A 26107-nucleotide genomic window follows, 5' to 3' on the forward strand; every position below is an offset into this window, starting at 1 on the left:
ATATTGTTAAATAGCGGTAGTTCAAAGTTGTTAAAAAGTTCAAATAAACTCACTGTTTTGCTTCCTTGAACTTTTTTTTTTTGTAGACTATATGTTTTAGCGTGCGCCTTTTGTAAGGGTTAAGTACCCGCTAATTGAGGCCGCGCCTTATAATCCGGTGTGCCTTTTGTAAGGGTTAAGTACCCGCTAATTGAGGGCATGCCTTATAATCTGGTGCGCCTTATGGTGCAGAAAATATGGTATATATATATATATATATATACACACATACATACATACATACACACACACAGTGGTGGGCACAGATAACCAAAAAATTAACTTCGATAACAGATAATAAGATAACTGAAAAGTTATCTTTGATAAAGATAAACCGATAAACCACCCAAAAATGTATCGGAAGTTACAGATAATCGATAACCGATAAATTCCGGTGTTGTCTATGGGACATTCGCAGTTACTAAAGAGCTGAAATTGATTTTTAACACGATCGCTTTAGCGGTAAAAGACCTAAAGAATAAGCAAGAATGTTTGACCATGCTGCCCCCTGCAGGAAACAGCACAGACAAATCCTGAGAGCACCCACGAAATCAACTCTTTACTAATCATAATCATTTTTCTTTCAACATTCTGCCCCTTTACAACAGCGCTCCCACCACAAAGGCACACCGAGAGCAGTCATAAGGCCAAGTCCCTATCAATTTCCACACTCCGGTCAGGCAGAGGTCTTGAAAAATAAAGTCATACTAACTTATGGTTTTTTGAAAATACTGATAGAATAACTCCATTAATGTCAATTCTGTCATTTGTACAAAGTTAAAATATAACATATCTTTTAATGTTGAATAAGGCACTAATTCTGAGGTTTTGTAACAAACACAGACCGCAAAGCATTCTGGGTAAAGGTGCTAAACAGTGATTGGTTCAGTAATCCATTATGTAAACCAACACGTTAATGTGACGTGTGTCGTGTGTTGGTTTAAAGATAAATGTGCTTTTGTAAAATATTCCATTTTATTTGTAAAAACAGGCATTTTTACGGAGCCCTGGAAGTGTCATCGCAAATGCATGTTTTAAAACTTTTATGATGTTGTAAAACGTGCACTCAATATTAATAAGTAAGTAAGTAAATTTATTTATATAGTGCCTTTCACAGACATAAGGCCATGTACACACGTTGTCGGGTATTTGTAAAACTGAATATCATACCCTTTCAGTTTGGGGAAAAACTTCATCCACACTATGTCGTTTAAAAAAAAAAAAAAAAATCCATCCACATTGAACCATATGAATGTAATTAGTCTGCCAAACCTTTGGGTGGCGGTACTGATTAAAATTCTATCCAATCAGGAGCCTTATTCTCTTGTCGTCACTTCCACAAAAACTAAAAACATGGCGCCAACCTCGTTCGTGTGGACCGATAAGGAGTCGGAATTACTTCTAACCGTAGTTTTAGAATACAAAGTTAAATATATGCACACAAAAAGCGCCTGGACAATGGACAATACCAACACGTTGACAGCAGCCATGTACCCAGACGTTTAATACTGCCATGAACACTCCTGGCCAGTAGCTGACAGTAGCGGCCTTGAAAAAATGTCAAACAAAATTCCAGATAATCCGTGTCTGCTACATTTAAGATGCGTGGAATTTAACAAATGCAAATACACTAATGTCTATAAACCCAGAGAATATATTCATGAGAGTTTTAGGCACTAGAGTTTAATGCTGTTAACTGTGGACCCTGAACAGAGTGTCTGAAATGCATTTGTCCTGTCGTGAACGTCTGAGATTACCTTATGCTACCCATAATGCATTGCTGCCTGGCACAGCATGTGCTCACAAAACCTTAAAAATTAGCACATTACTTTAAAACGAAAACATATATCTGATATTTTCACTTTATAAACTTCAGACATGACAATAATTTTAAATAACTTGTCTAAAATGAGTGGTTAAAATTTGAACCATAAGTTAAACATGTATGCCTCTGGATGACTTGGTGACATTGCGATTATATTAGTATGGTGTTAAAGGAAATGACTTTTTTTTGGTCACCAGTTCTCCTTTGCTTACAGACAATAGAGTGGTTTCTGTTTGCAGAGGGTAGAAGAACATGCCTATTAGGAAACTTTTAACAGGTAGGTCTCAACAGCTTTAACAGTTTTAAAAATGCTTTTCACTGTTTAGTACGTTATCGGTCTAAAAGTTATCAGACGGTAATTCATCGGAAGATAATTAGTCCGATGATGGTTTTTAAATTTATCTAAAAAGATAATCCGATAATGAAAACATTATCTTCGATAATTATCTGTTATCGGATTATCGGAAGTGTGCCCACCACTGTGTGTGTGTGTGTGTGTACATACATACATACATACATACACACATACACACACAACAAAAATATAAACGCAACACTTTTGGTTTTGCTCCCATTTTGTAGGGGATGAACTCAAAGATCTAAAATTTTTTCCACATACACAATATCACCATTTCCCTCAAATATTGTTCACAAACCAGTCTAAATCTGTGATAGTGAGCACTTCTCCTTTGCTGAGATAATCCATCCCACCTCACAGGTGTGCCATATCAAGATACTGATTAGACACCATGATTAGTGCACAGGTGTGCCTTAGACTGCCCACAGTAAAAGGCCACTCTGAAAGGTGCAGTTTTGTTTTATTGGGGGGGATACCAGTCAGTATCTGTGTGACCACCATTTGCCTCATACAGTGCAACACATCTCCTTCGCATAGAGTTGATCAGGTTGTCAGTTGTGGCCTGTGGAATGTTGGTCCACTCCTCTTCAATGGCTGTGCGAAGTTGCTGGATATCGGCAGGAACTGGTACACGCTGTCGTATACGCCGGTCCAGAGCATCCCAAACATGCTCAATGGGTGACATGTCCGGTGAGTATGCCGGCCATGCAAGAACTGGGACATTTTCAGCTTCCAAGAATTGTGTACAGATCCTTGCAACATGGGGCCGTGCATTATCCTGCTGCAACATGAGTTGATGTTCTTGGATGTATGGCACAACAATGGGCCTCAGGATCTCGTCACGGTATCTCTGTGCATTCAATATGCCATCAATAAAATGCACCTGTGTTCTTCGTCCATAACAGACGCCTGCCCATACCATAACCCCACCGCCACCATGGGCCACTCGATCCACAACACTGACATCAGAAAACCGCTCACTCACACGACGCCACACACGCTGTCTGCCATCTACCCTGGACAGTGTGAACCGGGATTCATCCGTGAAGAGAACACCTCTCCAACGTGCCAAACGCCAGCGAATGTGAGCATTTGCCCACTCAAGTCGGTTACGACGACGAACTGGAGTCAGGTCGAGACCACGATGAGGACGACGAGCATGCAGATGAGCTTCCCTGAGACGGTTTCTGACAGTCTGTGCAGAAATTCTTTGGTTATGCAAACTGATTGTTTCAGCAGCTGTCCGAGTGGCTGGTCTCAGACGATCTTGGAGGTGAACATGCTGGATGTGGAGGTCCTGGGCTGGTGTGGTTACACATGGTCTGCGGTTGTGAGGCTGGTTGGATGTACTGCCAAATTCTCTGAAACGCCTTTGGAGACGGCTTACGGTAGAGAAATGAACATTCAATACACGAGCAACAGCTCTGGTTGACATTCCTGCTGTCAGTATGCCAATTGCACGCTCCCTCAAATCTTGCGACATCTGTGGCATTGTGCTGTGTGATAAAACTGCACCTTTCAGAGTGGCCTTTTATTGTGGGCAGTCTAAGGCACACCTGTGCACTAATCATGGTGTCTAATCAGCATCTTGATATGGCACACCTGTGAGGTGGGATGGATTATCTCAGCAAAGGAGAAGTGCTCACTATCACAGATTTAGACTGGTTTGTGAACAATATTTGAGGGAAATGGTGATATTGTGTATGTGGAAAAAGTTTTAGATCTTTGAGTTCATCTCATACAAAATGGGAGCAAAACCAAAAGTGTTGCGTTTATATTTTTGTTGAGTGTATATATATATATATATATATATATATATATATATATATATATATATATATATATATATATATATATATATTCTGAATCCTCATGTCATGGGGAACAAACTGATACCATTTTTTAAAAAGCTCTGGGCAACCAATAATTTAATGCTTTAATCTATTCTCTTTATCTATTTATCTTTTATGGTTACTTGATGTCATTAAAAAAGCCTGAGTACAAAAATTATAAAGCGGTCAGAATTCTAATTCCACCCCATCCTGAGGATGTCATCAAGAAAGCCTGAGCACAGCAGTCAGAATTCTAATTACACCCCCACCCCCCCATCCTGATGACATCATCAAGAAATACAAAAAGTATAAAGCGTTCAGAATTCTAATTCCACTCCCCCCCCAATCCTGATGATGTCATCAAGAAAGCCTGAGTACAAAAAGTATAAAGTGGTCAATTCTAATTCCACCCCACCCAAACTATAATATGTAGCCCTAAAAACTATATATATTCCGAATCATCATGACATGGGAAACAAAGTGGTACCATTTAAAAAAAAAATTGAACTGAAAATTACCCCCAAAATAGCCTTTTATGTAAGAAACAGCCTTTTATGTAAGACCATACAGTGCTGTACTATGTGGTTTCTCAACTGTTAAGCACCTGACTGTCCTGTACAACCCAGTTTGCCTTCCTGTCTGAATACATTCAACCAAAGGAGTTATTTGATTCAACATAACAATATAATGAGTCTGTAAAATATAATTACCTTTGGTGTACAACCCAGTACAGTTTGAAGCTTTGCTGTCTGAAAACTTTGTATTTTCACCATTTATGACAAGACAGAAAAAGCTGGCAAGATACATAAAGGTTAAAGGTAAGACATTTTACTTCCTAAAGTCACAATTAATGGCAACAAATAATTTAAATGCCTTAATCTATTCTCTTTATTGATTTATCTATTACAGAATTCAGCTTTAATCATTACTGCTAGGTATAATCTATAGATCTATTACAGAATTCAGCTTTAATCATTATTGCAAGAAATCTTAAACAAAAAGAACTTTCACTTTAATTATTTATGGTTTCTGGACTAATGCTTTAATCTATTTGCTTTATCTATTTATCTGTTACAGAATTCTGCTTTAATCATTATTGCTAGAAATCTTAGACAAAAAGAACTTTCACTTTAATTCTTTATGGTCATTGGGCAACCAATAATTTTATGCTTTAATCTATTCTCTTTATCCATTTATCTTTTATGGTTACTGGGCAACCTGACACTCTGGATGACCAGGTCAGGCTGCCCTTTGGTCACACTGTTCATGACATATGCGAGTTGGTGGCCAATGTCTTTCCAAACCTCCACCGTAACTACCAGAACCACAACTGGCTGAGTGAGTGTACTATCCTTGCTCCAAATAACTTGGCAGTGGATAACATCAATGCTAAGCTTCTGGCCCAACTTCCAGGACAGGCCTCCAGCTACATGTCAATTGACACCTTGCCCGATCCAGATGAGGTGGTTAACTACCCAGCTGATTTCCTTAACAACCTGGCACCAGCAGGCCTCCCACCACACAGCTTGGTGCTCAAAGTTGGTGCCCCAGTCATGCTCCTGCAGAATCTCAAACCACCCAAGCTCTGCAGGGGAATGCGACTCACAATTAAGAAGTTGATGCCAAGAGTCCTGGAGGCCACAGTAATGACAGGCAAGGTCAAGGGAGAAGATGTCTTTATACCAAGGATTCCACTTATCCCATCATACATGCCATTTGAGTTCAGGCGTCTGCAGTTCCCAGTCAAACCCAGCTTTGCAATGTTCATAAACTAGAGGTGGGCAGTTCGATCCTAATATTGATAATATCGATACCAATGCTGGTATTGATACTGAACGATCCTCATGTAAAAAGATCGATACTCAAGCTTTTTTTCTCTCCCGCACGCACTGACTGCTGTGCACGCAGATTCATCAAAGTCTACTTTCTGTCTGTAAGAGCAATGCTGCACTGTGTCACACAACACGGAGCAGCACACCCTTGTATTGTGGTTTGTCAGCCCTCTACCTCAGGAGATTTTGTTTCAAGTTGTGTTGAGTGATATTTTTTTAAACAAAAATGTTGATTGTGATAAAAAAGTATTTTGTTGTCACGTCCAATGTTTGGCAAAATTCTATCCTAGGTCTTTCGGATCCTTTGGATCTATGAAGCTTAAATATGAAAAAGTATCGGTATCGATATCGGCGATACTGGGCCTGTATTTACTTTGTATCGGATCAATCCCAAAATTCCTGGTATTGCCCACCTCTACCATCAACCAGGCTCAGGGACAGTCCCTTAAGGTGGTTGGAGTGAATCTGGCAGAGCCTGTGTTCTCCCACGGCCAGTTGTATGTCGGCTGCTCCGGGGTTGGTAACCCACAACAGCTGTACATCCACTCGCCAGGTGGCATGACAAGGAACATTGTCTATCAAGAGGCTCCTCAAAACTACTGGTCAGAAAACACTAAGTGAATTTCATGAAGAAATATTTCTCCATTCTAATATTTACATTTTCTGTTTAAAGGCATTTTATGTTTGTAAAATTGCAATGTAAAAACAGTGAAACACACCACTACCTCAATTTTGATTCATTGTTATTTACATTTACTGTTACCTATCTTTTGTGTGTAATTACCTCCGCCAAGGAGGTTATGTTTTCGGTTGAGTTTATTTGTTTGTCTGTCTGTCAGCAGGATAACTCAATAGGTTTTGAACGGATTTTGATGAAATTTTGTGGAGTGGTTGGAAATGACAAGAGGAACAAGTGATTATATTTTAGTGGTGATCCGGATCACGATCTGGATCCAGGAATTTTTTAAAGGATTCTTCACCATTGCGGGATAGGGGGAATTTTGACATTCTAGTTTCTAACTCCACAAAAACAAGGCAGAAAGGCTTGAAAAAAAATTAGGGTGTAACATAGTCAAATGTTCTATCAAACAACAAAGTTTGGTGATGATCGGATCTGGATTCCGGATCTGGTGCAAAAATATAGGGAAGATAGAAAATGTATCAGTGTGAGGTGACAAATGAAGCTAGAGATGCACAACTAACACCAAATTGTAACTGAATCTGTACTGATTCAGTAAGGTGTCATCAGATTTGATGTAGCTTCAAATGTTATGGAGCTAGATCCATAAGAAAACCGCCATTACCGAAAAATCGTTTTTATACAATAACTTTTGAACTAATAAAGACATAAAAGTGATTCCAAGTTCTAGTGGTATGTTTTCATGGTCAAGGATGTCAAATATAAAGGAAAGAAAAGTGTATGTATCATAGGTTTGGTTGTAACACTGAATTGTTGAATAGATCACTGTGCCTAGGAGGGAATCTCTTTAGGGTCAGTGACCCTATGGCCTTGTGTAGCACATGCAACACTTAAAAAATGGTTCTATTTCAGAATTTACTGTTATTTATTTAGAAAAGTGTTTCAAAAAATTCATATATTTGCAGTTTAGTTGAATAATAAATTGAATTTTGTCTCTTATTTGTTTTTGTCTATAAGCACATCAATATCAGTGCTCAGATGACAGTAGCTTCTGGGAAAGGTGCAAGTTGCAATAAACTGTGATGCCAGGTGCTAAGGATATATGCTATCCAGTCGCAGCAGATGAAACTTTTTTTTATGAGCAAACATCACTGTTAGACTTTTTTAGGTTCAATGATTCCATGGTGTGTAGATGTTATGGCGTCAGTGACCCCATGGCCTTGGCAGAGGTTTGCACTCTCCGAGTGCTTCTAGTTTTGTTATAAATTTGATTGCAAAACAAAGTCTGCATGAAGGACTTCAAATGTGTTTGTCTTTTAACCAAGTATTTCCACTTAGTTTGGGGAGTCCACCTCTTATAGTTCTGCTGGACAAACTTTAGCCCATTAAATTTTACATTTGCAAGACATCAGCATTACAAAAACAAATGTTGGGCAATTGTTTTGATTAAAATGATTGGCATTTGGCCTATGTCTAAAACAGGTTAACCCGGGCAGCGGCGGGTACCCCAGCTAGCACACACACACACACTTAGTTTTACCAAAATGGAGCGATAATTTGTTTGAATCAAATCATTGTTTAAAATTCTGTAATTCCTTCTCCATCATGTCCAAAAGCTGCCCCAAATGATCCCCACTACAAAATATAGTCGTATCTTCAGCAAACAAAGTACAAGCCAGGGACCTAGAAACTAGGCATGTGAATCTCATTACTGACAACAGTTCGATATGCACCGCGATACACTACCAGCGATATGATATATATAGTGATACATGGCAATCTGATGTGATGCGGTTCACCATTATTCCAGATTTGATGCGATTTGATATGCATTTAATGGCAATTCAATTCCTCACAATGCGATACAATTAGGGATGGGTATTGATAAGATTTTAGCGATATCGCTGCCATTATCGATTCCGCTCATTGATCCGATTCTTTATCGATTCCCTTATCAATACCTCCTGTGAATTTTCTGTGTACTCAAAGTACGCTTTTCAGGTTTTCTATGTCAATATTTTTTTTGAGTCTTAAAGCAAATAAATATGAAATTGGTCACTGGATCCTTAATCTCTGGACATAAATAAAAATCAATAAAACTTGTAAATGGTCACTGGATCCTTGATGTACATGGTGGATCACTGAGCTCTGAACATAAACAGAAATAAACAAAATCTGTAGTTTTTGTCAAAAGCATTTCCTTTCAGATATTAACGGCACATAACTCCATAGACTCTGAGCTGAGCTCTGGGCTGCACGTCAGGATGTAATTCATAAAAAATGGAGGACATGTCATTTTGGGAAAAAACCCCGGTTTTGGTCTGTTGTAGTTTATTTTTTACATTATAACATTTGGAAAGAGGTGTCATTTGATTTAAAAAGGTGACTTGCTCCGAAGTTATTAATTCCGACCGAAATCCGCGCGGCTCTTTGGAGCTGTGCACTTAGTCCCACAAAACAGAGGATATAATTATTAGTATTTCCTTCACCCAAAGTTCGGACAACTTCAGTTTATGCACTGGCTGGTGCTCACGCCAGTGGACTTGTTGCTTCTGAAAACCAGTGAAGCAGAGAACAGCAGGTTGAAGTGCTGCTTTGATGCTTCAAGCAGACCCGCTGCAGTCTGCAATCAGCATCGAGAAATAACCATTTTCTCAATTAACACCCTCAAATACAATGGCCGTGGTGCATTCAATGTGCCTCGGAGAAAAACAAAAAAAAAGAATGGATGCAAGCAGGCAGTGAGCGATGCAACACGATTCAACCCGTCAATTGAATGGATGCACACTGAATGAATCAATGCACTCACATCACACACGTTTGTATCTAATCAATCAAATCAATTTCATTTATATAGCGCCAAATCACAACAAACAGTTGCCCCAAGGCGCTTCACATTGCAAGGCAAAGCCATACCACTGCCATGGTATCTAGATACCAATTGCCAATTTGTATCGATTAATCTCCACATGCCTATTATTAGAAACCAAACATATATCATTAATATATAAAAGAAACAACAATGGACCAAGGACTGAACCCTGGGGCACCCCATGTGTGAGCTTCAAAATTAATCCCACATAAATGAACATACTGATACCTATTGTGTAAATAACTTGCTATCCAGTCATATGCCAATCCCCTGATATCACATTTCTGCAATTTGCCACAAGCCATATTATTCCAGGTATTTGAAATTAAATACCCCAAACAAAACAGACACAGTATCCACAACCGCTACCACACACATCATGCAGCCTCTGAGCTACGGTCACAGTGAAAGGTGGAGTCGCTGGGCTCAACCACTGTCACTCAAAGCAACTATGCCACAATTACACAGAATTTTAGGGCTTAAAACATCTTAAACTAAGAAGTTAGAAAAAAAAATTCACCCCCGTACAGCTGTCATGGAGGAGGACACTATAGAGGCCAAAACCGCTTTTTGTACCAGACTGTAACCATGTCTATTTCTGCTCTAAGTTGGACATTTTAACATGGACTCATTGAACTTAGTATCTTTTTTCTGTACCACTCATTGTAACAATAAAGTAAAATCATTTTAAGTAAAACCATTGCCATGTCCCATTTTTAAAGTCTCAATATTTCAAAAACCAATAAAGATCTAAAGATAAATTGTATGTGGTGTTTACTGGAAAGAATAACAGTTTGTGAAAGCATGAAGTGAAAAATGTTCCAGGACATAAAAAAAGCCAAGATGTATTTGATCGCAAATTCACCATTCGCCTGTCGTGATTGACAGGTTGAAAATGGTTGAAACTGTAATGCCAACTTTTCCTTTAACTGATCTGAAAGATTCTGTATTTGTTTTAGAAATCAGACATTTTAATTTCTGGACCATTATCTCAATCTGAATAACACATAAAGAAATTATGACTCACCAGCAGAGTGTGCAGTCCTCCAGCCTTAGCTTTAGCTGTCTGCACTGCTTGAGTGTGGTCTGTCAGTCTTTTCAGATAGTCATTGACAGCACGTTCATCTGGATATGGTGAACCTCTGACCCCAGCAACTGTACTGCAACTACTTCTGGACTGAACTGAGAGGTCAGAATCTGTGGCAGTTAGATCACTATTAGCCAAGGAAGACTCCTCTTTCTCCATGCTCTGGGAGCAAGTAGGTTCAGACGATGGATCACCATCTTTTGGTGTGGAGTCTACTGTGGATGGTGCTGAGACAGCTGCAGTGGAGAGATTGGATGAGAGAGGTGGCTCTGATGGTGATGTTGCTAGACACTGAGTAGGGGCAGGGACTTCCATCTTGCCATCGTCTTCAGTCAGCTCCACACCAAAGGGGCAGTAGTGATTGTCAGAAATTATGACATGGTCCTCTTTATCTGTCATTGTATAGAGCAGCTGGTTACACTGTCCACATTTGTCTGCTGGGGGCTGGTGGACATCCTGAGGACCGAGACATCGCACCAGTGCCAGGCTATGCGAAGCTCCGCAGGACAGCTGAAGAACATACCTGCCAGCCAAGTGTTCAACTTTTTGTGGCTTAGAGATGGGAAAGCTTGTGACATTAAGTCCAAGCTGGCAACCACTGCCCCAGGCCCAAACCTCCCGCTTTACAGAAAGTGCGAGGGTGTGGTGTTCCCCACAGGCAAGCTCCAAAACCGGGACTCTCTGTGGAGGGCTGGTATTGGGCTCCACCAAAGTGACTGGAGTTGGGTTGGGGATGGTACTGAGGCCTGACAGACCACACTGCCCTGCACCATTGTCCCCCCACATGTGGATCCCACCATCCACAGTCACTGCTCCATTATAGAAGCTTCCAGCTGCCACAGTGACCACCTGTTGGCCGCTCAGTACACTCTCCAGGATGGGTTTCTCCACCTTGAGTACTTGACTTTGTTTCCATGGTAACTCTCCAAAGCTGTACACTTGTCCTCCTGATATGACGGCAATAATAAGACAGTAATTAAGGTGGCTTTTTGGCAATAAAATAAAGATAGGCATGCATCGTCTCTTAACTATTCAATTAAGAATTAACCTATGATGACTTGAAAATTACAAATGTCCATTTAAAAAAAAAGATACTGGACAACTGACAAATAAATTGAGGGGTCATTAAAGGAGCATGTTCACATTGGTGGCCATTAGAAGTGTAACATCAAGAGAGATTTTTTTTTTAATTAACTAGAACATTTTTTTACTATAATAGACAGAGCATCCGTGGAAAACAAAAAAGGTCCAAAAATTTAAATTTTATGCCAAAACGATCACTGTTTTACAAAGCTGTCTTTTTTCCCCCCCAGAGATAATCCAAACAAATATTTCCAAGCAGGTATGGAAGTAGGCAAACATCATACAATGTTTTATCAGTGGCAGTCATGGCATGATGCAACAGTGAGGCAAAGAATGCATTTATTTTGATTTTTGTTTTACAATAATGTCTACTATTTAATTTCTTGTAGAAATAAAACCAGTGGACAAAAGAATAAAATATGAAAATTCAGTAAGGTATATCTTCTATTATACAGTACATTCCAAATTTAAGGTATGTTATATCACATCATATGTTATATAAAACATGTTATATTTGTAGCATTTTTTGTAGTGCCCAAGCATGATGCAAGATGTTTTGCTGGGAGTTGCATCACTTTGCCAAGAAAAGTACTGGAACATACGTGGACAGACCACATATGTAGCTAAATAATAGCACTGTGTTTGAAAAAGAGAGTAAAGCTACAAATCTTTAAAATAGCTTTGATTTCCATACACATAAATGCATTGGAAACACTGCACATTCCATTCCAAACCAAAACATGAAGAATAATTCATCAAATTCGCTATTACTTTACAGAAAGTGAAGAAAAAGGAATATTAGGCTGTTCAAAAAATAGCAGTGTCTGCATTTTTCTTTCTGTGACCCTTATTACACCCTTACAGGTGGCCCTTATTTAAAGACAAAAGCAGCAAACATTGTACTTGCTGGTTGTAGCACATTTCTCTCTGAAAATCTGAATAAAATGGGTTGTTACAGACATTGTTCAAAAGAACAGCGTACTCTGATTAAAAAGTTGATTGGAGAAGGAAAAACATACAGTGAGGCATATAAGTATTTGACCCACTGATGATTTTGCAAGTTTTCACATCTACAAAGAATAGAGAGGTCTGTAATTTGTGTGATAGGTAACTGTGAGAGACAGTCTTAAAAAAAAAAAAAAAAAAACTGAAAGTCACATTGCATGATTTTTAAATAATTAATTTGCATTTTATTGCATGAAATAAGTATTTGATACAATATTAAAAACAGACCTTAATATTTGGTACAGAAAGCTTTGCAATTACAGAGGTCAAATGTTTCCTGTAGTTCTTGACCAAGTTTGCACACTGAAGCAGGGATTTTGGTCCACTCCTCCATACAGATCTTCTCCAGAACTTTCAGGATTTCGAGTTTCAGCTTCCTCCAAAAATTTTCTATTGAGTTCAGGTCTGGAGACTGGCTCGGCCACTGCAGGACCTTGAAATGCTTCTTACGGAGCCCCTCCGTAGTTGCCCTGGCTGTGTGTTTCAGGTTATTGTCATGCTGGACACATCCTAGAAGACCCAGCCATGACCTATTTTCAATTTTTTTAATGAGAGGAGGCGGCTATTGGCCAAAATCTTGTGATACTTGACCCCATCCATCCTCCCTTTAATACGGTGTGGTCGTCCTGTCCCCTTTGCAGAAAAGCACCCCCAAAAATTATGTTTCCACACCCATGCTTCACAGTTGGGACGGTGTTCTTGCGTGTGGTCCGAGCTCTCTTCAGATCATTCACCAGGTCCTCCTGTGTAGTTCTGACCTTTCTCAGAATCATCCTTGAGATCTTGCATGGAGCCCCAGATCGAGTAATAGATTAACAGTCATCTTGTGTTTCTTCCACTTACTAATAATTTCGCCAACAGTTGTTGCTTTCTCACCAAGCTGCTTGCTTGTTGTCCTGTTGCCCATCCCAGCCTTGTGCAAGTCTACAATTTTGTCCTTGTTGTCCTTAGACAGCTCTTTGGTCTTGGACATGGTGGACAGGTTGGAGTGTGATTGATTGAGTGTGTGGACAGGTGTCTTTTATACTGGTAATGAGTTCAAACAGGTGCCATTAATACAGGTAGACTGCAGAATAGTAGGGCTTCTTAAAGAAAAACTAACAGGTCTGTGAGAGCAAGAATTCTTGCTGGTTGGTAGGTGATCAAATACTTTAAATTTAAAAATCAGACAATGTGATTTATTTATTTTTAGATTATGTCTCTCAGAGTTGAAGTGTTAAAGATTAACACCTACTTTTCCCTCATCTTCTTGTTTTCCCGGAATCACAGACCGAACGGTCCGCCCCTAAAAATCTGTCCGCCTTTTGTATCTGCGCATGCGTCATTTCAGGCCACAGCAGCACATCTGAGACAGAGTCTTTTCACCCAAAGCAATCAAATGGATTAATTGGATTATTAACCTTCAAATGATAAAGGTAAAACCTCTTAAATCATTTTAAAGCCAGTTTTAAGCAGAAACTCTGTGAAATTCTGTGACGCTTTGAAATGACCAACGCGCAGTGAACACATCAGTTAGGAACTTAGCCATGTCACTCTGACTGCTTCAGATGCCTTTTTTGATGAAATAATGCTGAATTTAGATTAGATTAGATAAGCCTTTATTCATCACTCAATAGGGAAATTTCAGATTTCCACACTCACATTCCACATACAAACAGCAATTGATCTACAATTATTACTTGTTTACCGTAATAATGGCACACATCAGAATTAGGACAACACATATACATTTGACATTGTTTATGTGCACTAAGCTTGAAACAGTCCGTTTTCCAATTGAGGCTATGAGAGTGTGTTGGTAGCCGCTCTGCAACTATCAAGTTGCGCTGCCTGCCAGCTTGGGAAAGAACGGAGGCCAGCCACAGGATGGGAGGGGCAGGAAAGAGGTGAGAGGAGAAAACTGGAGCATGCTTCAGTTCAGTGGTTATACAACTAAATATTAGTTCAGTGATTCACAGGAAAGATATTTATCTTTCCAAAAATGCCTGTAGATTCACAGGATATTGATCTTTCCTGTGAATCTACAGGCATTTTTGTAAAGAAAAATACAGACACAGCTATTGTTTAGCTAGTAGGTGTACCTGCTGCGAAGCAAGTATATTTATATAAGGATAACTGTGTGTGTCACTTCTGTACCTTAATGATTTGCGGTCACTCTGTAATGATTTGACATCACCTCTGTACTTAAGACCTTTCACTTTTCTTTATGGTTACTGGGCAACCAATAATTTAATGCTTTAATCTATTATATTTATCTATTTATCTATTAGAGAATTCAGTTTTAATCATTATTGCTAGAAATAGTCTATAAATCGATTACAGAATTCAGGTTTTATTGATTATTGCTAGAAATCTTATACAAAAAGAACTTTCACTTTAATTCTTTATGGGTACTGGGCTAATGCTTTAATCTATTCTTTTTTATCTATTTATCGTTTATGGTTACTGGGCAACCAATAATTTAATGCTTTAATCTATTCTCTATTTATTGCAGAATTCAGCTTTAATCATTACTGCTAGAAATCTTAGACAAAAAGAACTTTCACTTTAATCCTTTATGGTTACTGGACAACCAATAATATAATGCTTTAATATATTCTCTATTTATTTATCTATTACAGAATTCAGCTTTAATCATTATTATTTAATGTGTGTCTGATGCTTTCATCTAGTGTGTGTGTGATGCTTTAATCTAGTGTGCGCATGTGTGTACGTGTGTTCGCGCACATGCGTTTTCAATACAAAGGCCCCAAAGACGTCCACCTCAGTGCCCCCAGTCACTATACAAAGGTTGGTGTTGATTTCTTAATCGCTGTGGAAGTTTACTCTGAACACAAATCGTGCCACATAAATATACGAGGTCTGTTAGAAAAGTATCCAACCTTTTTATTTTTTTAAAAAACCTGATGGATTTGAATCACATGTGCTTGCATGAGCCAACCTTGAACCTTCGTACGCATGCGTTATTTTTTTTTTCACGCCTGTTGGTTGCGTCATTTGCTTGTAAGCAGCCTTTGTGTGAGGATGGGTGTAGTCTCTCCTCGTTTTTTCTTTGCAAGGAAATGGCGGAACGACTGCATCAAATTTTGCCAGAAACTGGGCGACAGCCAGGTGGAAACCATTCAGATTATTCAAAAGGCTTTCGGTGACGATCCTCTGGGCATCACACAGATTAAGGAGCGGTACAACCGGTTTAAAGACGGCCGCACAACGGTGGAGAGCGCGCCGCGCTCTGGGTAGCCATCAACACGCTGAAATGACCAGATCATTTCCAAAGTGAACGCTGTGATGATGTGGGACCATCGTGTGACTATCCGAGAAATTGCGGAAGAGGTGGACATCAGCACTTTTTCGGCACATTCCACTGTGACAGGAGATTTTGCCAAGAAAAGAGTTGCAGCGAAATTCATCGGCACAAAGCTGATAGCGCAGCAAAATAGTCACACGACTGAAAAGCCACGGAAAAGTCGTCTGAATCTTCCGAATGGTGGAAAAGCTGGACATGTCCGAGCATGTCCTGTGAGGCTTCAACATGGTGGCGCTTTTGCTGTGCCATCAGCTTTGTGCCGTTGAATTCCCACATCATCACGGCGTTCACTTTGGAAATGATCCGGTCGTTTCAGCGTGTTGATGGCCGCCCGGAGCGCGGCACGCTCTCCACCGTTGTGCGGCAGTCTTTAAACCGGTTGTACCGCTCCTTAATCTGTGTGATGCCCATAGGATCGTCACCGAAAGCCATCTGAATAATACGAATGGTTTCCACCTGGCTGTCGCCCAGTTTCTGGCAAAATTTGATGCAGTCGTGCTGCTCCAGTCATTCCGCCATTTCCTTGTAAAGAAAAAACGACAAGAGCCTACACCCATCCTCACACAAAGGCTGCTTACAAGCAAATGACGCAACCGACAAGTGTGAAAAAATCATGCATGTGCACAAAGGTTCAAGACTGGCTCATGCAAGCACACGTGATTTAAATCCATCAGTTTTTTGAAAAAATTAAAAAGGTCGGATACTTTTCTAACAGACCTCGTGTGTGTGTGTGTGTGTGTATATATATATATATATATATATATATATATATATATGTTCCTTTTTCTTCACTTTCTATAAAGTAATACATTTGGAATAGGATGTATAATGTTCCCATTGCATTTGCGTGTATGTAAATCAAAGCTGCTGTCAAGATTTTGAGCTGTACTCACTTTTTTCAAACACAATGCTATTATTTTGAAAAGAAATACACTTCTTAATAAAACAAAACACTTATGTTACAATAACAACTTTGACCTCAAACTGAAAAACAGCAACAAAAATGATCAGTTTACAAACTTGTAGTGAATGATTTAAAAAAACTGAATATTTCATTGAACGTGCAAAACTGGCATAAATCAAAAAAATAATAATTTCAGATAAGGGCAGTCCAAGAAACTTGTCTATTATCCTGAATTCATAACTGTTTAAGGCCACCATGTATTACAGTTTCAAATGGATTTCATAAGCCTATTGGTTGAAAGTGGAATATTAGTAGTTTCTTCACTATTGTGATGGACAGACACTGCAAGACCCACCTCAGATGAGAAGTGTTTGTACAAGATATTTAATTCAGACACAGTCCATGGTTCCTTTACTCATTAAAAAGGTTAGTGACCACTCCACTCAGGTTTTTTTTTTTTTTTTTTAAACAAAAACATTGTGCTATGTGAATTGAACCCATCCACTTATGTAACAGTTTTCCTAAATTAACCTTAACTTAAAACATGAAACATTGCCCCATCCTGTTATAAGTGTTACATGCATGTTATACCCCTGTCCCATACTGGACATCCCACTTTGACACAGCTCTACACTGCATTCATCCTAGTGTACAAGTGTAACCACATTATCCTTTTAACAAAGTAAACTCTCAGAACTATGCCTGAATTAAATGTCTCAGAATAGGAGTTCATCAAATAATTTGCATGAAATTAATGAGAAATAACACCTCAAGTTGCTGTCCTAAAATACTAACTGTTCTTGGTAAATTCCAGTCCACACGGTCCATTTAATTGGGATAGGTTTGTATCATTAATTCAAGTACAACACATCTGGTCATCACACGTGTAACAGACAGACATTTTGTGTGACAGAAGTTGAAAGGTTACGGTAACCAGACCAGTTGGATTTTTTGCAGGAGTGTGACTATGCAGTTGGCTTACTGGCGGATCTATGTCCTACTTATGACAGTATTTTTTTTTTTAACCATCCTTCAGTGAGGACCAATATGCAATTTTATGGAATGGACACTGTGGGATAGAAAAGAAATACCCACAATTAAAGGACAGCAGCAATAAAGAGAGTAATTTTTTGGACAATAAATGCTTACTGTGGAAATTCTAAACATACCCAGGGACTGGATTTCTCTACTGATTCCTAGAATTAGATGACTAAAAAGACACAACGCTTACAAAAAAGTGCATTTTATCTATTTCTGAAGCTTGAACAGAAGGTCACTGGTTCTAAGACCCAGCATTGTGAACATGCTCATATCAAAATATCTGCTTTACCTTCAACAAGAAGAAGTCCATGCCGACTGCCGAGGGAAACCTGACATACAGGCTGAGGCAGAAACAACCTCTCTGGAGTGACACTGCAAGAGTAGCCCTTCCATGTGTGAAGAAGACCTCGTTGTCCACTGCTGTCATCCCCAGAGCTGACAGATTAACACAATTGCCACAACCACAAGTGAGACAAGACTCAGAGGTCAGGCTGATAATGTTCACCAAAATAATGCAGAATCCACTGAACATAACTCAATATTTTTTTAATAGGGAGAGCCGCATCTTTTAAGTCGGGATGTTTTAGCACAGAATAGCTAAAACTAAACTGTGTAAGGGAGAACCACACACACACAAAACAAAAAAGAACATTAATATCTCAATGATTTTTAAAATTAATCAAGTAGTTTTGTCAAGAAACTCAGATAACGGTTTCAAAAAAGAAAAAAAACAGAACCCAAGGGAGTATGTTTTTAACATCGTTTAACTTTCCAAAATGCAATAAATCCCACCTGTCAATGTTTACAACCAGACTTCTTGTACACGTCACCACTCACCCAAGTGACGTCTTCCATTTTAAAAATTAAGGTGGTGTGGTATCCCCAATACATATGTACCTAAGGGGACACAGTCTCAAGTCATGTGAAGCTGACAAACCACTCCAAAGAGAAACCATTATAGTGATCTCTGGTTGAACAGACTGACTTTTTTTTAGTTCTGTGCTATAAGTATGATGGGTTCAAAACAGATGGAATAAGTTATCTAAAAGCTCCTGATTTATAAAATCTAAGGATAGTTGTGGAGGGGGACATGGTTCAGAAAGTCATCTGTGAGAGACAGGTGTGAGGCACCGTTGTAGCAGAGCAGCCATACATGAAAATATTTAACGTAATTGTATGTCTGGATGTATGTCACCCAACAAACTTTGTCAAATGTTTATAGATCTAACTGTCTTTACAGTACAGTGTGCTGCTGGTGTTTTCATGACAACTTAATATTTATCATTTCATAATGCATATTTAATAACATTTAACATCAGGGCTCTCACTGACAAACATGGGCTAAATTTATCAATCTTAATTTTGCAGCCTGTTTCTTTGATGTCACTTTGTCTCTGCAAAATCAACTCCACTGGTGTTAAAAGAAACAAGATAATAGAAGAAGAAGGTGAAGAAAGTCCTATGCAGGATAAACCTCTGCCTTGGGGCGTGAGCCTACGATCTCCCAGATGGTAGGCAGACCCTCTAAGCATGAGAATATACCCACAGGCTCTAGCATCTACAGCGTCTTTTGGCATTAGGGAGTGAGGTTTACTGACAATATTTGCACAGCAGTCTCGCTTGCCTCCATCACACAGGCCTCGAGGCCCATCTACGCCAGCCAGTGCTGGTTATCTATTTACTGTAGTTAAACTCAGACAGTTTCATAAATAAATACAGTCTAATTTAAGTCAAAAAAGGATTTTCTTCTGCACCAGTATAATTTTGTTGAGTATGCAAATGAAGGACTCATAATCTTACATCCCCAATGTGACCAGAATTCACCTAATATGGAAAACAATTAATAATTTAGTCCTTCATGGCTTAAAACACAAGGAAAAGAAGCTATGATACACTTGCAATGGTGGTGTCACAGGATACAGTGGGAGGGGAGGGTGGGTTTGAAGTTTGAACACCACAGCTATGGGACATATGTTCATGTTGGCATCATGGAGCCAAAGAAATGCAGTAGACCTTCAGTCGCAACTGAAAGTACAAATAAATAAATAAATAAAATGTGGAATTGAAGATGACAGACAGCGACAGACACAGCTAACAAACACTTCCTCCCCCATGTAATCTGCAAAATCTCACAGCACCAATCAAATGTTTGGACACACTTTCCCATCCAATTGAATGGGATAGTGTGTCCAGACCTTTGACTGGTAGTGTATATGGTATAGAATCCCTCCAAAAACTATATTATACGAGCAAAGCCAAGCTTGCACGATGCTAGATGAAGGCACAAACCGGAAATGGCACAAAAAATCTGCCCAGTGGGGAAAAAGCCACAAACCAGACAACACTGCCATAAAAAGCCTACCGATGGTAGACGAAGCCACACACTGGAAATGACATGGTGAAATGCTGAAGAGCTTCACTCGTTCACGTCCGCGACATACACATATTAATAACCAAGTGTCCTCTGTGTGCATGTGCGTGTGTATGGCTTCAATCACACAAAAACTGGGGAGAGCTGACATTTGCCATTTGGTATGCTTATCTATTTTGGGTCAAGGATGAACACTGTAAAAACAAAAAGTTGGTGGTAGGGATGAGCGAGTACACCAGTATCTGTATTCAACTATCTAAATTAGCTGTATCTGTACTTGGAGCAGGCGGGGCCTAAACTGAAGTGGGCGTGGTTTAACCAGAAATGGGGCTTAAAGCTGTACATTATTTTCAGTCTGAAATTGATATGGATTGATCAGAAGTTGCTATATTTATTGTTTATTTGAAAACTATGTACAGAACAGCCTCAAAACTGAGAATCAAATAAATGATTTTGATCACAAAGAGAACTATTTATAGAACAAGTTTTTTTATAAACTCAGAACATGAATATTCTTAAGGGTATGAATGAGTAACAGAACAGCCTCAGAATTAACATTCAATGTAGTAGGAAATTATGAACTAAGTATGCATGAACAAGAGTTGTCATAATCAACACAACTTTCTTTTTTATTATTATTTTTAAAATTTTTATGATAAAACTATGATTTTTTCAGTTATTTCTTTATTTTTACTACCTAACGTTCATGGCATTTTGATTAAGGTGTTTGTGCGTGTGTGTCTGTGTGCATGTGTGTGAGAGGGACAGAGAGAGGTTGTTCTAAGAATGTTTATTTTTTTTTATGGTCTGTGTGAACTTAGTGATTCATGCAAACATCCAGTGATGGCAAACAAAGAAATAATATGTCAGCCTTGTTCACTGTATTCTTCTCAAAAGCACTGCGTTCAGTACAGGCAAAGTGTTCCAACTGACTTTATATCACCAGCCAGCAAACAAATGTTTAAAAAAAAAAATGACAGGAGCGGAGTCAGTGAGCGACACAACATGAGCCGCTTTCAGCTCTGTCTTGTCAAATGCCCCACGTACGTTATGAAACAAGTTCACCAAGTAATGTTAAATATGATACAAAGCAAAACAGAGGCGAATTAAAGAAAAATTAAGGAGCACGGCAACGTGAGCTACAGTCAAATCAAGCACAGAGAGAGATATCCTGTGTGTCTGTGTGTGTGCGAGAAGCTGCAGAGAGACGTGTCTGTTCAGGGAGGGGCGGGCATTGTGTGTGACTGGCCAATCACAGAGTGTGAAGACAGTCAGTTAGCCAATAAGGATTTTCCTTCAGCACGAGTACAGATATTGATGAGTTTTACTCGGATCATGCTCATGCTCGTCAAAAATGCTTTATCCGTACCGGATACTCGTCTGAAAGGAGTATCCGGCTCAACCCTAGTTGATGGGACAAATATTTTTGGAGAATTAGAAATTTTCGCTAAGCAATAAACAATGGATGCTGTGTCGCAACCCAACATGGGAGTTCAGGGTTTTGATGTTTTAAATGCTGTTACTGTGGTTTATGTTAGCTTAACAGTGTTGTTAGTGTTATTGATTTATTGTGTTTTCGTAGCTCAATGTTGCTCTTACATGAGTGACTTAAGTTTCATGTTGGTACCATGAGTAAAATGTGTTGTGGTTTTAATGTCATCAGCCACTGTCTTTGTCAAATTCAAAGCACCTGCTTACAGCAGCTGTGCATGCGTGCATGCACACAACTGACATTTGCTGTTTGGTGTACTTATGTATTTTGGGTCAAGGACGAACGGCACCAAAACAAAACAGTGATAGGACTAATAGTTTTGGAGAAGCTATGAATATTAGCTAATGTTGCTAATTAGATTTTGGACTCACACGTGTTTCCAGCAGGGGGCAGTAAATCATGTATATGTTAAACGCATGAGTGTAAGTGCATATATTTGTAAATATGGTAAAAATACATTGATGACACAAGAAAGCAAAAACACTTATTTCCATTGTGTTCTATTTAAAAATCAAACGACAAAATAGAAATAATAATAAAAAGGATAATAAAATAATAATAATAATAATAATAGCATATATATAACAACAACAACCTAAATTTGTAAATGCATTAAGACAGCAAATTAACATTAAAAAATGACATAATTAACAAGAAATAAAAGCGTAAAAATTGTTGAGGACTAAGGTTCTAAAAACATTCTGGACTCGCATGCCATTCCAACTCATTGCTTAATTTATTATCACTCTTGAAAAATGCCAGCTACCCATTTTATAAACCCAATCTACCCAATCTGGTGCCCATGGATCCCCAGAGGCAACATGTTAGCAAATACTTATAAAATGAACTCTCATTTTTCAACATGTCACAAAAATGAAGACAACTCGCGATTCAGCTTTACTTGCGATGAAGTTGTGGACCCTGAAAATTTAGACTACTGCATAAAAGTCAATTTTGATTTGACTGTTTTTGGGAGGGATCATCAATGTGGACGATTCTGGACGGTTCAAAGTTTTTGGATGTGACCTTCCTCTTTAGATCTTGACTGACAGTTCAGATTGTGCCAGAATTTGCACACGTGCCTGCCACATGTGTACATTCCAGCACAATCTGAACCAGCAGTCAGGATCTAAAGAGGAAGATCACATCCAAAAACTTATTATCCAGAACCGTCCATACTGGTGAAGCCCTCAGTCATCGCTGACGTGCAGCAGCCATAGCGGAATCCTGAAGCCACTCCAGATGAAGAAATCATCACCATCCAGGAAGGAATCATGCTTCAGATAATCGACAGTATTGTAATATGACAAGGTAAGCTGATTTTAAGTTCTCTTTGATCAACCTCATTAACTTTGGGTTTCAGATAACTCACGGCCCGATTTTGTGGACCTCAACTCACACGAGTTAACGGGGCTCACCTGTAAATGATTTTTACCTCCATCTTTTTAGTCATTTATTTGTCAAAAATGTCAAAGATTCTCTACGTAGTTGCGGTTTCAGAAGAGTGGGGTCCTGCTACATCTGGAAACTGATTAAACTGTATCACAGCTGAGAGTTCTGACAAAGATAGACAGGTGGCCACATCTGGACTTTTGCTTTGGCCTGGACCTTTATTGTCTTCCCTGTGGCAGGACATCTGACCAACACGTTTTTTGGATGAAAGCACCAAAAAACAAAAACTCTTCTCTAACCTCGGGCCATCACTTGGAGTGATCACATGAAGCGAATGTCATTAGAGGTGGGCGATACCAGGAATTTTGGTAATGATCCGATACCAAGTAAATACAGGCCCAGTATCGCTGATATCGATACCGATACTTTTTCATATTTAAGCTTCATAGATCCAAAGGATCTGAAAGACCTAGGAGAGAATTTCGCCAAACATTGTACGTGACAACAAAATACTTTATCACAATCAACATTTTTGTTTAAAAAAATGGCCATGGCTATTCGCACGGCCGCCGTGTCCATAAATCTCATTTGGCTATTCGCACGGCAAGACTCTGGTATGTATATTCGCACAGCAAGACTCTGGTATGTATATTCGCACAGCAAGACTCTGGTATGTATATTCGCACAGCAAGACTCTGGTGGCAAAACTTGGAACTACTTGTATAAACAAACATGACTCGTGGCAATAGGCCGACCCTATTCGAACGGCAGCTGTGTCCATAACTCTCATTTAATGCAGTATGTTTGTTTATACGAGTAGTTCCAAGTTTTGCCACCAGAGTCTTGCCGTGCGAATAGCCAAATAAGAGTTATGGACACGGCAGCCGTGCAAATAGCCACTTCCTAAAAAAAAAAAAATAAAAAAAAGTCACTCAACACAGCTTAAAACAAAATCTCCAAAATCTCCATGAATCTGTGTGCGCAGCAGTCCATGCAGGAGAGAAAAAAGCTTGAGTATCGATCTTTTTACACAAGGATCGTTCAATATCAATACCAGCATTGGTATCGATATTATCAATATTAGGCTCGATCTGCCCACCTCTAAATGTCATCACATCCACTCAACCGGACCAAAAGCAGCAGCTGAACAGAATTATAGTGTTTGGTAAGACAGATGGACACCTACCTCCTCCTCTGGGCTTCCATCAGATGGATTTATTTCTCTGTCACCAGCATGTCATGTTCTGATGATGCTGCTGTTGCTAAATACAAAACAGAAAGGAAAAGGTACCTCACCAGCCGAGTGCTGTCAGCATGACGTCAATGCAAACAAACCGAAAATGACTAAACCTAACATCTGCTTGGTTAAGTATTAACCCAGATTAAAAGTAGAACACTACCACAGAGCGACAACAAGTTAAACGGCGTTAGAAAGGACAGGGTCGCCTGTAGCAGTCAGAGTGGCAGGTGTGTCATTTTACAGGCTGCAGTCGGAGCTCCCTCAGCTAGCTGACCGCTCATTACAGCTCACTAACACAAAACACGTCTTTTTAATTATTTTTTTTCCTTTTCCTTAAAGATAAGAACCGTTTCACTTACCAGGTGGCCCTACTAAGCAGAGCGTAAAGTCAGACACACCGGTCCGTTAAATTAATAAGTATGTCAGCGGCTGTTTGTTCGTTATGTCCTAAATATTGTTGACACGGTCACAGCTAAACCCAAAGATCGTCTAATAAACAGAAGCATCACTGCGCTAACAGGCAGCTCCATTGCTAACAGCAACAACCGGCCCTGCGTCTTCTTCTTCTTCTTCTTCTTCTTCTTCTTCTTCGACTTCTTCTTCTTCTGTCGAGTTTGTTGGCGGTTTGCAATCCGACACCGTGCATTACCGCCACCAACTGCTTGGGTGTGGAGTATTAATGGAATCTGACGTATGCTATATTAATGATGAAATGCCTCCAAGCTGGTGGTGAAAGTGTAGAAAAAGAAAGTAATCCCTGAAGTGTTAAACTATTTTATATAACGCCTAAATAGATCCTTGTCATTTGAATGGTGGTTTGTATGTCATGTGATGATCATTCATCCCATTTGCCATTTTGTTCCATTTACTGTGCAATTTTGGTTCCATACATTTTGTACCATTGCACACCACAACCACCGCTCTCTCACACTAGCAGCGACGGCTTAGCTTAAAAACAAACATGGTGGGGTTTGTTCTGGCGACAGGCTACGGTTTAAATGAGTTTATTTGTGCTCATATTCTAACAGACACACACACACAAAATAATCCAGTACCTTGTAAACTGTTTGGAGACATTTGCAGTATTCCCTGGGACACCTCTAGCTGAAGTAGTAAGGCTGTTGGATGAAGAGCTCAACAAATTTCTGTCGCGATTGATCGCTGGACCGAGCAAAGCAGACGGTAGTCTGTACACGAAGAAGTCAATGCATGGCATCAGCTACGGACTACATCGTCAGGATTGTTTTTTAAATATCTGACTGTTTTCATGAGTTGACTGAAAACAATTTCAGATTGAACTGGACTGTTATATAAAGTTTGCACTGGACAGTTTGGAACCTCTTGACCTCAAAGGACGCACACCAAAATGTAAGCACCTTTTCTCTTGATTATAAACTGATAAAATATCAAATGACAAGAATCTTTTTTAGGTGTTATATAAAACAAATAATGAGTGTTTTTTTCTGAACTGGAACATTTCATCTTTCACTTGATGAAATACTCTTACCATTACAATCATAAACATTATTTGTATACTGTCCTAGGGCTCTGACATCGTCTAATAAAATTCTTCTTTGTCTGTTATATGTTCAGTAACAGATGCTCCACAGTCTCTCTTCTGCTGCATCTCAAACATTGATTGATTTCATGTTTTCCATTGATGTTGAGAGTATGATTTAAACCTGTATGATGTGATTACTTCTTTCCTGTGACTCCATCTCCTTTGTCTTCTTGATACAACCTGTCCTGAATTATATTTAAAAACTGATCTTTAGATTTCCTGTCCC

General features: G+C 39.2%; 1 protein-coding gene across 5 annotated transcripts in view; it reads right to left on the reverse strand.

Annotated features, from left to right (window-relative positions):
* Positions 1–24885, reverse strand: part of als2b (alsin Rho guanine nucleotide exchange factor ALS2 b) — a 112313-nt gene extending 87428 nt beyond the window's left edge. For 2 of the 5 annotated variants that reach the window (XM_034174897.1, XM_034174878.1), the window contains exons 1-4: positions 24680–24882; positions 24267–24342; positions 18115–18260; positions 10426–11432 (exon numbers count right to left, since the gene is read on the reverse strand). In XM_034174897.1, the coding sequence (XP_034030788.1) occupies positions 10426–11432; positions 18115–18260; positions 24267–24286 (1173 nt within the window). In that variant the 5' untranslated portion in view covers positions 24287–24342; positions 24680–24882. Of the gene's footprint in view, positions 1–10425; positions 11433–14032; positions 14038–18114; positions 18261–24266; positions 24343–24679 lie in introns of those variants that run through there. The other 3 variants (XM_034174888.1, XM_034174870.1, XM_034174904.1) reach the window with 3 other exon arrangements.
* Between the last annotated feature and the right edge of the window lie 1222 nt (positions 24886–26107).

This window comes from Thalassophryne amazonica, chromosome 1 (assembly GCF_902500255.1).
Source record: "Thalassophryne amazonica chromosome 1, fThaAma1.1, whole genome shotgun sequence".
NCBI classification, from domain to species: Eukaryota; Metazoa; Chordata; class Actinopteri; order Batrachoidiformes; family Batrachoididae; genus Thalassophryne; species Thalassophryne amazonica.